Source organism: Hyaena hyaena, unplaced genomic scaffold (assembly GCF_003009895.1).
Source record: "Hyaena hyaena isolate Hyena2069 unplaced genomic scaffold, ASM300989v1 scaffold_1241, whole genome shotgun sequence".
Lineage (NCBI taxonomy): Eukaryota > Metazoa > Chordata > Mammalia > Carnivora > Hyaenidae > Hyaena > Hyaena hyaena.
The window spans coordinates 278,060-292,879 of NW_024081876.1; the positions used below are offsets into that span (position 1 = coordinate 278,060).

At 41.1% G+C, this 14,820-nt stretch overlaps 1 protein-coding gene across 1 annotated transcript in view; it reads right to left on the reverse strand.

Moving 5' to 3' along the window:
• The window catches only part of ITGAE (integrin subunit alpha E), a 76,111-nt gene that overhangs the window by 47,637 nt on the left and 13,654 nt on the right, over window positions 1-14,820 (reverse strand). The window contains 1 exon segment of the mRNA XM_039223030.1: window positions 1,388-1,508. Within this exon segment, the coding sequence (XP_039078961.1) occupies window positions 1,388-1,508 (121 nt within the window).

Here is a 14,820-nt window from a genome sequence, read left to right on the forward strand (position 1 = left end):
CTGGCTTGGGGTCAGGGCACCAGTACAGCTGGGTCACAGAGCAAGCACAGAGAAAGCCATACAACCACGATGAACAGAAAGGAAAGTAAAAATTGCTCTAGATTAAAAAAGAATAAAGAGACACAACAATACGTGACACAGGAACCTTGACTGGATCCTGGCTTCAAAACAAAGCAGCTCTAAAAGTTATTTTGGTGACAATAAGGGAAAAAAAACTAAAGACATGCTTCTACATTAGCATATCACCACTATCACCAGCTGATATAATGCATATTTTGCTTGCTTGCTTATTGTCTATCTCCTGGAGCCAAAGAATTGTTGTCTATTTTGCTCCCTGCTGTGAGCCTTTGGAGCCTCTTTAGGGCTTGGCACACAGTAGGTACTCCATACAAAAATTTGCTGAGGAAATGACCACGGTATATATAATTCTACAATTTGCCTTTTTTACCTTATGTTTCAGGATTGATTCAAGTTAATAACCACTAAGCTCATTTCATTCATTTGACCTACTTCTAATATTGCATTGTGTATGATTCATCACTTATTTCTTCCATTTTCCTAGTGAGGAACATTTCCAGTCTTTCCCTTTTCCAAGAAATGCTGCAATAAGTACCTTTACATGTGCCTGTTCGTATCTCTAAGGTTAGTGTCTGGGAGTGGAACAGCTGGGTCAGAGACGACTTGAACATTACCAGATATGGTAAAACTGTTCTCCGAGTTGGTTATATCAATTTATAGTCCCACAAGTCCCCACATCCTCACCAGTAGACTGTTGTCACGTTTAAAACTGGTGGCTTATCTAATGGGTACGTATAGATGAGATTTTTAAAAACATAAAGCAATGTTTAGTGAGCTTGATTTCAGCCAGAAACTGTGCTAAACCTTGATGTGGATTACTTCAAACAGTCTTTGCAACAACCCTGTGAGGTAGAGAAATCTCTACCACCATTGTAGAGATAAGAAACTGAGGCTACGGGCTGAACACCTTGCTACAACTAGAGAGAAAAGCTGTCACTGACCCCTGACTACAAGATTCACAGCCTGCCTCTTAACCACATTCCCTGCTGCCTCGTATTTTCCATGTTTTCTTTGATATTTTTGTCACTGTCCGAAGTTTATATACTGAGCATGTGTTACTTCCATAAGGGATAAAAGAGTCTTAATAAAGTTTATTTTAAACTAGTTTTGAGGTCATTCCCTCACCCCCAGCAGCGAAGAAGGCCAGGTTTGGCCTGGTGCTCCCAGCCTCTCTCCTGCACACCCTTCTGTAAGGAAAGGGAGGTTGTCTCCAAACCAGGGGAGGGGGTGCCAAGGCCTCTTTTGGTGCTTTTTCAGGCTCCCCAGCAGCCCCCTCAGTGATGCCTCCCATCTGCCGGGCCCTGCTCACCAGGTCTGGTTGGTGCTGGAATCTTGGTGCAGAAGGGAGTTGAGCACATAGGGTGTGCCTCCCTCAGGAGTCACCCAGGTCCGGGCCATGTCCACATTGAAGGCCACCAGAGGAACAAGGCCTGTGGAGAACAGAGGGACATTTAAGAGATGCTTGTTGATGGGGCGCCTGGGTGGCTTAGTCGGTTAAACGTCTGACTTGCGCTTAGGTCATGATCTCGCGGTTCGTGGGTTCGAGCCCCGCGTCGGGCTCTGTGCTGACTGCCAGCTCGGAGCCTGGAGCCTGTTTCAGTCTGTGACTCCCTCTCTCTCTGACCCTCCCCTGCTCACGCTGTCTCTCTCTCTCTCAAAGAAAAAAATAAAACATAAAAAAAAAGAGAGAGAGAGATGCCTGTTGAAGCCATGGCTGGGCCTTTGACTACCATCATTCTGTCACATCTTGTGGTATCATCACCCTCATTTTATAGATGAGAAAAAAGAGACTCCCCAGGACCTTTAACCTATGGGAATAGGACAGGAATGTAGGCATGCTTGACCCAGGTCCCCAGATCCTCCTCCTATGTCAGCACCAAGCCCCCTCCTCCAGGAAGCCTTCCCTGGTTCTCCTCTAAAAGTACTTCCCACCTTCTCACAACTCCCACTGCACACTTTCTGTATCTGTCAGATAGCATAGACTCATGACAGTGTCTTATACCATAGACTATGAGCCCCAGGGCTAGGATATACACACATTCTGTCTATGATGCCCCATCAAGTGACCCAAGAGAAAACACACCCTCTAACATGTACAAGTATGTTTACAGAAGCTTTACTTGTAATAGTTCCCAAGTGGAAACAACCCACATGTCCACCAACTGGGGAAGGGATAAACTAACTGGTATATTCATACAATGGAAAACTACTCAGGAGTAAACAGAAATGGGCAACTGACACACACAGCAAGAAGGGTGACTAACAAAAATCATGCTGAGTGAAAGAGACTTTATGTAAAAGAGTACCGTATAATTCCATTCACATGATGTTCTAGAACCAAGAAAACTAATCTATAGTAAAAAAAATATTTCCTAGGGGTAAAGGGATGTGGCCTCACTGGGAAGGGACAGGAAGAAACTGTGTAGGCAGATGGAAACACCCTAGGTCTTGATAAGAATTTGGATGACAAAGGTGTGTGCATTTGTCAAAAGCACACTGAATGGTCAACTTAAAACTTGTGCCTTTCACCGAATATAAATTTTCCCTCAAAAAAGAACCAAAAACAAACACTGACCTCTAGTTGATATGTACACTGAGACATTTAGGGATGAAGTGTACCAATCTCCGCAATTTACTTTGAAATGCATCAAAATGTAAGATGGATTGATGGATGGGTAGATGGATATATAGATATGTGTGTGTGATACTGCAAATATAACAAAATGCTGACAACTGTAACATCTAAGTGTGGTATATAGTTTTCTACTGTATAGTTATTTCAACTTTTCTGTATACTTGAAGTTTTTCACTAAAAAGTTTTGGGGGAAAACAGGTATTGACAGATTGCTCCCAACTCCAGAGGCTGTGCCAATTCACACCACAACAACACACTAGGAGAAGCTTGTTTCCTCACAGCACTGCTTGAGCTGTGTGCAGACCATCCTTGTTTTGAAAGAGTATCTTATCATTTTGTTCCAAAATATCTTCTTTAATTATGAGAGAGGTCAAGGCTCTTATTTTAAGTCATTTACTGCCTACGCATATACAGTATCCATGTGTATGAAGTATTGCTTTCTTATTAATTTGCAAGAGGTTTTTGAATCCAAAAAGAAATCACCAATGTGTTAAAGATAATGCTTCACACTTAGCTACTTGACATGCATATCTTTTCCCACATCTATAATTTGTACATAATCAAGTTATCTTTCCTTTATGACTCTTGGGTTTTAGGTCATGCTTCCCCATGCAGAGATTTTTTTTTTAAGTTCACTCATGTTTTCCTCTATATTTTGGGGGTTTTTTGTTTCACTTCTTACACTTGAATCTGATCCATCTGCACTCTATTTTTGTGTATGGAGTGAAAGACGGATTCAGCTTTTACTTTTTCTCCCCACAATTGAAATGTCTCAACATTTTTTCTTCAGTGGCTCATCTCATCCCCATAGATTCGCAGTACCACCTTTATCATTCTCAGAATTTCCATATGCATTTGGACCTCAGTTGGGACTTGGTTCTGCCCTTCTGAGCTCATTGTCTCCTCCGTGGATATGTTCATTAGTCTCCCGACTTTGCTCTTCCAAGACTTGCCCCTCTGGATACATCCTCTCCGTACCAACTGCCAGAGCGAATTTTTCAAAGTATGGTCTGGCTATGCCACTCCCCCATAAAAAAGCTAATGTATATTTACAGAGAAAAAGGGCAAAGTTCAGTTCAGTGCACAGAACTTTTCTGTTCAATTACTGTTCAATGAACAGATCTTTGCCATAAAGCTCTTGAAAAGAGCTATGGCAAAAAGCCTTTGGGGAAAAAAAGCTTTTTGGGAAACATTCTTTTTTTTATGATGGTATAATGACCTTTCAATTCCTAAATATACCACATAAATATGCTATTAGGAATGATGTTCTGACATCACACATTCAGGCAAAAACATACTCACTAATTTACTTAATAAAGCAGTTTTTAGCCCCACAATATCATAGTAAACAAATGTGAACTGCTTGCCTTGTTTAGATAAACTCAAAATGTCTTGTTTGGCAAATACAAGCCAGCTGAGAGGGCTGCAGGGCTAGCAGCGTCTGTGATTCTGCAGTCTGTTAAAATGCACAAACTATGCCATGTATTTTGAAGTGCTTTCAGGTTTAGCATTTATTTTGCCCTCAGTGTATTTGTTCTGTGCTATAACTTTATTTGTAGAATTTTTTAACGTTTATTAATTTTTGAGAGAGAGAGAGACGGAGACACAGAATCCGAAGCAGATTCCAGGCTCTGAGCTATCAGCACAGACCCCAACACGGGGCTTGAATTCACTAACCGCGAGATCATGACCTAAGCCGAAGTTGGATGCTTAACCGACTGAGCCACTAGGCTCAGTGTGCTCAATGTGCTATAACTTTATTTTTAAAGGTAGTTTGAATGCAAGATAACCACAAGTACCCCAAAGAAGAAACAGTGAAGAAATGGTGAATGAGAAATGTACCTTCTCAATGACTCCCTCACAATTTTCCTCCACTACCCATCATTAAGTCTTCATTTCCTCTTAATGAGGATAATATATCATTATTACAATAAGTTGTATATGTAAGTTATATTTTATATTCAAATTAATCTTTTAGTATAAACTTGTTTTATTGGCCAATTAATAAATTTTTCCATCAGTAAAAACTGTTTGGGTATTGGGCTAGATGGAATGAACCACAGTTTTTCCATTGAAATTGATGGAAATTTAGTTTTTCCAATTAATGACTTTTCACTTAGCAGCACAGGTTTTAAAAACAAAATCAAAGGAAAACTTTACAGACTTTTATGTAAGGAAGAGAAGGAAATATATACATATAAATATGTTGTTCTTCATTCACCAAGAAGATACAAATTTGAAATCTGTATGTCACTAACATCACTTCAAAATATATAAAAAATTGTCTGAATTTAAAAGAAAAGTACAAAAATCCACAACCAAAATGGGAGACTTTAATGCTTTAACAAATCTTTCATCTAAGCTACAAAAGCACATCAAAGGATCAATAATGATATAGAAGATTGGAACAACACAATTGACTACAGAACTCCGTACGTAACAATGGCAAAGTAAACATTTTTTCAAATGCACATGAAACATTTACCAAATCAAATATATATGCAAGGTAAAAAAGCAAGCCTCAATAAATTTCAAGGGATTGAAATAATCCAGAATATGTTCTCTGACTACAGTGGAATTAAACCAGAAGCCAATAACAAAAAGAAAACTATAAAAACTTGAACTTCTCAGAAATCAAGCAATACTTGTCTACATAAGTCAAAAATGAAATCACCATGGAAATTTTTTAATGATAATTAAGATATGACAAATCAAAACCTGTGGGAAACAGTTAAAGCAGTGCTTAGAGGAAATGTCCAGCCTTAAGTGCAAATGTTAAAAAAGGAGAAAAGCTAAAATCAATTATCTAAGTTTCCACCTCAAAAAGGTAAAAGAATAGCAAATCAAACACAAAGAAAGTACAGGAATAAAGATATGATATGTATCAATGAAACAAAACACTAACTTACTACAACTTTGTTGTAGAGAAAATCAACAAAGCTAGTTTGGTTTTAAAAAAACTTAGGGGTGCCTGGGTGGAAGTTAAGCATCTGACTTCAGCTCAGGTCATGATCCCACGGTTCATGGGTTCGAGCCCCGTGTAGGGCTCTGTGTTGACAGCCAGCTCAGAGCCTGGAAACTGTTTCAGATTCTATACCTCCCTCTCTCTCTGACCCTTCCCTGCTCACACTGTCTCTCTCTCTCTCTCTCAGAAATAAATAAATAAATAAATAAACAAACAAACAAACATTTTTTAAAAGCTTAATAAAACTGATAAACCCTTAGCAACATTGTCAAGAAAAAAAAGAGAGAACACACAAGTTACCAATATTAATGAAAAACAGGCCATCAGAATAGACCCTAAGACAGAAATAATGAGGACAGTATATACAACCGTATACCACTTTACTTCAGAATTCTGTTGAAATAGGCAAATTCCTTGAAATAAAGATTTATCACAAATGATGAAATAAATGCAAGCTGAATAATCTTGTGTCAAAGAAATTAAAACCATTATTAAACACCTTAGAGGGGTGCCTGGGTGGCTCAGTTGGCTAAGCGTCTGACTTCAGCTCAGGTCATGATCTCATGGTTCGTGGGTTCAAGCCCTACATTGGGCTCTGTGCTGACAGTTAGCTCAGAGCCTGGAGCCTGTCTTCGGATTCTGTGTCTCCCTCTCTCTCTGACCCTCCTCTGCTCACGCTGTCTCTATCTCTCTCTCAAAAATAAATAAAACAGTAAAAAAAAAAAAAAAACCCTAGGAAGAATTCCAACCCAGATGGCTTCACTGTGAACTCTTCCAAACATTTGAAGAAGAAATACCAATCTTACACAAACTATCCCAAAGAACAGAATTGAGGGAACACTTTCCAACCATTTTACAGGGCCAGAATAACATTGATATATTTTTTAAAAGTTCATTTACTTAGGGGCACCTGGGTGGCTCAGTCAGCTAAGCATCTGACTTGGCTCAGGCCATGATCTCACGGTTTGTGGTTTGACCCCCATGTTGGGCTCTGTGCTGACAGCTCAGAGCCTGGAACCTGCTTTGTATTCTGTCTCCCTCTCTCTCTGCCCCTCCCCCACTTGTGCTGTGTCTCTTTCTGTCTCTCAAAAAGAAGTAAATGTAAAAACAATTTCTTTAGGGGCACCTTGGTGGCCTAGTCGGTTAAGCGTCCGACTTTCGCTTAGGTCATGATCTCGTGGTTTGTGAGTTCGAGCCCTGCGTCGGGCTCTGTGCTGACTGCCAGCTCAGAGCCTGGAGCCTGTTTCAGAGTCTGTCACTCCCTCTCTCTCTGACCCTCCCCTGCTCACGCTCTCTCTCTCTCTCTCTCCTAGAAATAAATAAAACATTAAAAAAAAAAAAAAACAATTTCTTTAAGTTTATTTATTTATTTTGAGTGGGAGAACAGAGAGGGAGAGAGAATCCCAAGCAGACTCTGCACTATCAGTGCAGAGCCTGACATGGGGCTCAATCCTGCAAACTGTGAGATCATGACCTGAGCCAAAATCAAGACTCGGACACAACCAACTGAGCTACCCAGGTACCCTAACATTGTTATTAAAACCAGACAAGAGCAAAGACTTAAAAAACAAACAAACAAAAATCAGGAAAAGTCTGACAGGAGCAGTACAAGGAAGGACAATGACGATCTCTCTTGAACACAGATGTAGGAATCATAAACAAATATTAGCAAATCAAACCTGGTGACATATAAAAAGCATAATACACCACAATCAAGTGGAGCTTTTTCAGGAACACAAGGGTTGTTTGACATTTGATAATAATTGATTTATTTATCACATTAATGGGGAGGAAGAAAATATCATATGATCATTATGGTAGATACAGGAAAAAGGCAATTGATAAAATCCAATACTGCTTTGTGATAAAAAAAAAAAATGATAGTAATCAGAATAGAAGGGATTTCTCGGGGCACCTGGGTGGCTTAGTCGGTTAAGCGTCCGACTTTCGCTTAGGTCATGATCTCATGGTTCGTGGGTTTGAGCCCCGCGTCGGGCTCTGTGCTGACTGCCAGCTCAGAGCCTGGAGCCTGTTTCAGAGTCTGTCACTCCCTCTCTCTCTGACCCTCCCCTGCTCATGCTGTCTCTCTCTCTCTCTCCTAGAAATAAATAAAACATTAAAAAAAAAAAGAATAGAAGGGATTTCTCTAATCTGATCAAGAAGATCCACAAAAACCCTCAGTAAACATCATTCTTATTTGGTGTGTTATTAAAATCTTTCCCTAAAATCAGAATTGAGATAGGGATGACCACTCTCATCACCACTTTTATTCAATATTTTATTGGAGACTTAGATCAGTGAGAAAAGGAAAAAAAAAATATGGGGCATAAAGATTAAAAAGGAAAGAATAAAACTGTCACTATTTGCAGATGAAATGATTAAGTAGATTGAGAAATCCAACAGATCCACAGACAAACACTGAGAATTAACAAAAGCCTTTAGCAAGGTTACTGGATACAGAGGCAATATACAAAGAACCACGGTACTTCTATATACCATCAATGATCAAATAAAGAGTGAACAATTTTTAAAGATGCCATTAACAAAAGACAAAAATACCAAGTGCTTAAAAAGAAGTCTAATTAAAGATATGTAAAACCTCCATGTTGAAAACTATAAAAGATTAAGAGAGATTAAAGATATAAATACATGGAGGTGGTGCACCAGGTGGTTCAGTTGGTTAAGCACCAGACTTCAGCTCAGGTCATGATTTCACGGTCCGTGAGTTCGAGCCCTTCATCGGGCACTGTGCTAACAGCTAGCTCAGAGCCTGGAGCCTGCTTCAGATTCTGTATCTCCCTCTCTCTCTGACCCTCCCTTGCTCATGCTGTGTGTGTGTGTGTGTGTGTCTCTCTCTCAGAAGTAAATAAAAACAGAAAAAAAAAATTATAAATACATGGAGGAGTAGATCATGTCCATGAAGGTAATGTTGTCAGTTATCACTATATTGATCTATAGTTTCAAAAGAATCCTAATCAAAACACCAGCAAATTACTGTGGGAGCCATGTTAATAAGCCAATTTAAAAATTTTATATGACTCTCTCTCTCCTAGAAATAAATAAAAAACATTTAAAAAAAAAAAGGGGGGGGGCGCCTGGGTGGCTTAGTCGGTTAAGCGTCCGACTTTCGCTTAGGTCATGATCTCGCGGTTCGTGGGTTCGGGCCCCGCGTCGGGCTCTGTGATGACTGCCAGCTCAGAGCCTGGAGCCTGTTTCAGTCTGTAACTCCCTCTCTCTCTGACCCTCCCCTGCTCACGCTGTCTCTCTCTCTCTCCTAGAAATAAATAAAATATATTAAAAAAAAAATTTATATGACATTGCAGAGGGCAAGAATAGTCTGGTACTCTTAAGGGAGAATAACAAACATATGGGACTTAGTAACATTACACTATTATTTATCAAGACATTACAGTTATAGTCAAGACAGAATTATACTAGCACAAGACAGACACATAGACCAGTGGTGGAACAGAGGATCCAAACACATATGATCACCTGTTTTATGACAAAGGTGACATTGAAGAACAGTGAGGAAAGAATGATCTTTTAAATAAAGATGCTGGGTCACTTGGATATCAATACTGAAAAAAAGTAATCTTTTTTTAATCTTAAGTATTCTCACACCATCACACACACACAAAAGTTCTTGATGGGTTGAATTGTAGAGTTAGATAGACTGTATATCTAAATATGAAAAATTAAACATAAAGTTTTTAAGGGAAAACAAGGGACTCTGGGGTAGACAAATATTTTTTTAACAGGACACAAAACACACTAATGTAAAGGAAAGAACTGATAAACAGACCTTGATTAAACTTAACTTACCATTAAGGGAATAAAGAGGCAAGACACACAGTGAGAGGAGATATTTGCAACACAAATATCTGAGAAAAGATTATCAGAATATGTATACAATTCCTACAGATCAATAAGAAAAAGGCATGTAAACTAACAGAAAGAAGACATTTCACAAGAGATTATCCAGTGGATAGTAATCAAACGAGAAGGCACTCAATAGACATCAGAGAAAGGCCAGTTAGAACCACCATACAATACCACTATACAACTACCAGAATGGCTAAAATGAAAGAAAAAAAAAATCAAGTGTTGACAATGATTGGGAGCAACTAGAACTCTCAAATACTACAGGTAAGACTATATAAGTCAGTACAACTCCTTTAGGAAACCATTTGGGAGTATCAACTAAAGTTGAGCATATGTACAATTTATGACTCAGCAATTTTATTCTTAGGCATATAACCAGCAGAAGTGTGTTTATATGTCCACAAAAAGAGATGTATAAAAATGTTCAAGCCTCACTATTCATAACTCCAAACTGCAACAACCCAAATATCCCTCAACAGTAGGAAGGATAAACTGAATAGTCACCAATGCAATACTGTATAGCAGTGAAAATAACCTACAACAAGGTGGCTGGATTTCATAAACACAGTGTTGGGTGAAAGACTAGGAACAAAACAGACTATATTGTATAATTTTAGTTATACAAAGTTTAAAACAGGCAAACTGATCTATGCTATTAGAAGTTAAGAGAGTGGTTACCCTTGGGGTTAAGGTAACAAATGACTGGAGGGAGTGATAAAGGGAATTTCTATGCTGTTAGTCATAATCGTTTCTTGAAATGGGTATTAGTGGCATGGATTTGGCTTAATTTGAAAATTCACTGACCTGAATTTGTCCATTTTATTGGGTAATTCAAAAAAAGTTTACATTAAAAAATAATTGCAAGTTTCTGAAACACAATGAATATATAAAATTCTATATGTTAATGGTAATATTTCAGAGAGAAAAAAATAATAAATTTTAAAACTGCATTGGTTAGCATCATAAGTTAATGAAGGCACCACCATCCCTTTACTCTAAAAATTGTTTACTAAAAGGAAAATATTAAGTAGTTTTCTTTTTTTTCCTCTATGCATTGAATTTCAAGATCACCAAATAGTTCTAGTTGATGTGGGCAGAATAATAGAATCATAAAAACACAATTTGGCAAGCCATTATACAATAATTAAATCAGGCCATGACCACAATGGATGAAACTACTAGAAGAAAGTTTGATAGAAAACTTTATAATTAGCCTGACACCACCTGAGCCACTACTCAATCTTAACCTCCCCAAGAATACCGGGTCCTCAGACATATGTCCCTCTGAGTGTGACACCATAGGAAGATTATAGGAGCCCTAGACTGTGTTTCTAACAAGCTCCCAAGTGACGCCCACATTGCTGGCCCTCAGACCTCATTTTGAATAACAAGTCTTTAAAATACTTTGGCAAAAGAAACAAAAAGGGGGAGTGAGATAAATCCAGAAAGAATGTCAAAATCCCCACGTGGTTTTAGAGTGTGCTTGCCAAAACAGGTAAACCTGAATTTAATGAAGTCATTGGCACCAACATCCAGGTTTTGGGAAATTCAGGAGATAGAAGGACAAATTGCACCAAAAAGAGGAAACACACAAACTCTGAATGAAGCTGTTCTACAAGACAAGTGACCAAGATCTGCAGTAAAGGAAAGACTTGAAAAAGACACACAAACCAAAAAATTGGCCAGGGGGCCACTCTAGACTAAGAGAGGCATGACAACCAAATATAATGCAGACCTTGTTTGAATCTTGACTCAAACAAACTTATTGTTAATAAAAAGATAAACTGAGACAGGAAGATTTGAATATGGGCTGGGCATTAGATGACACCTAAAAATCATTTTTAACTTTGTTAGATGATAAAGAAAACCATTGTGGCTATGTGAGAAAATAACCACACACCTCAGAAACCTGCACTGAAATATTTAGGGGTGAAATGACCCAATGTTTCGAGTTTGCCTTAAAATAATGTTTCTGAAACGTTAAACTGCTAGTGAATCACTCAAGTTTCTTATTAAAATCCAGATTCTGATTCAGTAGCTCAGGAGCGGGACTGAGAGCCTCATCTAACAAGATCCTAAGTGATGCCACGCTGCTGGTCACCACACCAAAGTTTGAGCAGCACAACTTTAAAGGAAACCAAACGGGATGAACTACTGCAGCAAGTGTGGCAAATCTTGATAACAGTGTATCTAGGTGATGGGTATATTGAGTTTGTCACTATTATTTCCTCTGCTTTTGTACACACTTCAAATTTTGTTCAAAACTCACCTTCCAGAGGCTCAAGGAGGTGGCACAATGTGAGAAGGCAGTGTTTGAGCTCTCATCTCTCTATTCCCAGACCCTCTCCCTGAGCCTGCACAAAGCAGACATCTGCACTTTATTATGTCCCCTTTATACCTCAGCCTTGCCCAGAATGATTTGTGGCAATTCATAAAAATATGTAATACATTAAGATAAAACTTATTTTAAAATAAAGAGGCAGGCTAAAAATTTTTTAAAAAGGAAGGAAAATGACATAAAAGTGGGATGAACATGGAAGGGCACAATTAAATCAGGAAGGAGGCTAACAGCTAATCTCTGTATCAGCAAGTACTAGCAGTTTCTATGGTGTGACCCACTTTGGGTTCTGAACACAGTGCAAGCACACAGTGGGTGCCTCATAAAATGATTTGGTGAATATCTGCATAAATGAATAAACTTTCTTGAAGCCAATATAAGGATGAAAATGATAAGTTATATTATTCAGTGTCCACAAAATCGGGGGGAAAATTATTCTGGTGAAGCAGAAAAAAAAATTTCCCTGAGGAAAGGAAAAAAAAACCAGTAGGGTTAAAAAAACAACAGCAGCAGCAGCAGTGAACGAACAAACCTCCACCCAAGGTACCCGCAGCTGTTACTCATGTCCCTCCTGCCATCACCCAAAGTACAGCGCAGAAAACATAACCAGACCATAAGGGGTTCCGTGTCTGGGGGCCGTGGACCACTTTGAGAATTGGAGGAGAGCATCAGAGCCCTCCCCACTCATCCAAGTATATCCATGTCCAAGTCTTACCTCTGCCCTAACTGCTCAGCTCTGAGGCGATCTCCTGCCTTCTTCCTGATCTTCACCATTCAACCCCTCCAAGAGGCTTTCCTGACCTCCAGACCCATATCTGAGCCCTCTGCACCCCTGCAAGCCTTTGCTCACAAACTGAAACTCCCCTGCTTATCTCCTTGTTTATTTATTGCCTGTGACTCTCTCCCCCACCACCAGTGAGCCCCTCTGAGGGCAGAGACAGTGTGGCAGCCTCACTCATCATGTCATCCTAGGGCCTAGTATGGTGGCCTATACCGAGTAGGTGCTGGATGAGTGAACAGGGTTCATAGACACCTCTGTAGCCAACCCATGGACCCTCAAGGTTCTAGATCAAGACCCTAGTTGGGGAACAGGGAGCACTGTTCTTCAGGAATACAGGAGGATTGGACTCAGGGTCCTTGGCTCATTTTATGCCAAGCCCTGTGTTCCTTGGTCAGCCAGGCTAGGGTAAGCAAACTGACTAGGACAGAATTTAAAAAAGTAAGAACTACCAGTTTCTTCTTGCAAGGAGTGATCAGGAGGCTTTCTCTCCCGTTTTACTGTGTAACTGATAGACATGGTTTAAAACCCCTGAGTTAAGTCCAGACTCCTCACCTGGGCATCTATGGCATCTCCCTGACCAGCCCACTGCCCCCTCTGCCAGGCCTTCTCTCCAGCCACTTCAAGCTCCTCTACACCCCACTCCCTGAACACCATCCCCATACCTCCCACCTCTGGGCCTTTGCACAGGCAATTCCTTCTACCCGGCATCACCTCCGCCAATCTCACCACTCTCCCACCTCTGCCCCATCTTTGGAGGCCTGCTCAGACACTAATCCAGATTCTCAACCAGAGTAACTCACTGGTCCCCGAGCCCCCACCGCATGCTGCAGTGTCTCTCTCCGGCTCTGACTAAGTCCCTCCTGTCTAGGACAGAGTGATCTGTGATCAAAGATCAAGTCTGTCTCCCCCCAAAATGTGACCTAATCTGAGTCACCCTCCACCCACAAAGCCCAGTTCAGCACAGGGCCAGGCCCAGAAGATGTGTCCTGGACCTGTCAGAGTAGGTCAGAGATTCCTGCTCTCCACCCCACCCCTGTTCCCATTTTTGCTGCTTTCAACTGAGGAATGTTGCAGCAAAATCCCTGAGGGGTGGGGAAGGGGAGGAGATGAGCACAGAGACAAATCGCAGCCAACCTCCTGGAGCACCTGATTTCTTCTACAATGTCTTCCACTGGGTGCTGAGGCTCAAAGAAGGTGAATGATTTGCTTGTGACCCATCAGCAAATTGAATACTTGTGTCTAGCACCCAGATCTCCCTAATTCCAAAGCCTTTAGTAAAAGCCAGAGGCACTGAGGGGTTGGTAAACAGAGAAGAGTGTCACAAATGGCCCCAGAGGCTGGCCACAGCTCCCAGCTGTGCCAGCAGCTCACTGAGCCTGGGCAGAGCTCTGGGTTAGATAGTTGGTGATGAGGTCAGTGACAGCCTCCTGTGCAGGCACAGCGGCACGAGAACATGTGTGGAGGGGGGATCACCATGTTCACTTAGCTTTCCCAGCTACCAGCACCCGCCCTGAGAGCTGGCTGGTGCCTGGAATCTGCCAGCTGTAGGCCACCTTGCAAGAGCAGGCTCCCTCCAGGGCCCTGATATTTGACCTTTGCTCGGGCTGTCCCTAGATCAAGTGACCCCTTTCTTTCCCAGTGAAACACAAAAAACAGCATGGGTCCCAGAGGGAGACAGTCCTGTGTTCAAATCTTGCTTTGCCACACAGTTACTTAAGGACCTTGGGCTTGTCAGCTCACCTGTTTCCCCATCTGTGATAGAGGGCTGTGCTGTGCTGTGCAGAGCAAATAGGGCAACGCCTGCCCAGAGTCTGACACACCAGAGGCTCAGTGTGGGCACTGATGTCAGTTATAACCACACGGGAGGGCCTGTCATGCTCCCTGTGACAGCCTTGCCCTCCATCTCAAGCCCCTCTTGTGTGAGACACGAAAGCCCAGCAGAACCAGTGTCTGTCACCACACCACCCACAAGGCTGCCTCCCCCAAGCTGTCTCCAGCCACATAGCCCTGCTGAGTCAGAATAGCCCCTCCCTCCATCCTGTCAGCCAGCATCGGCTCCCCCTCAACCATCTATCTTTCCCCAACACACTGGGTGTTTTACATACACAGTCTCCCAGCACTATTCTCACTTTAGCAAA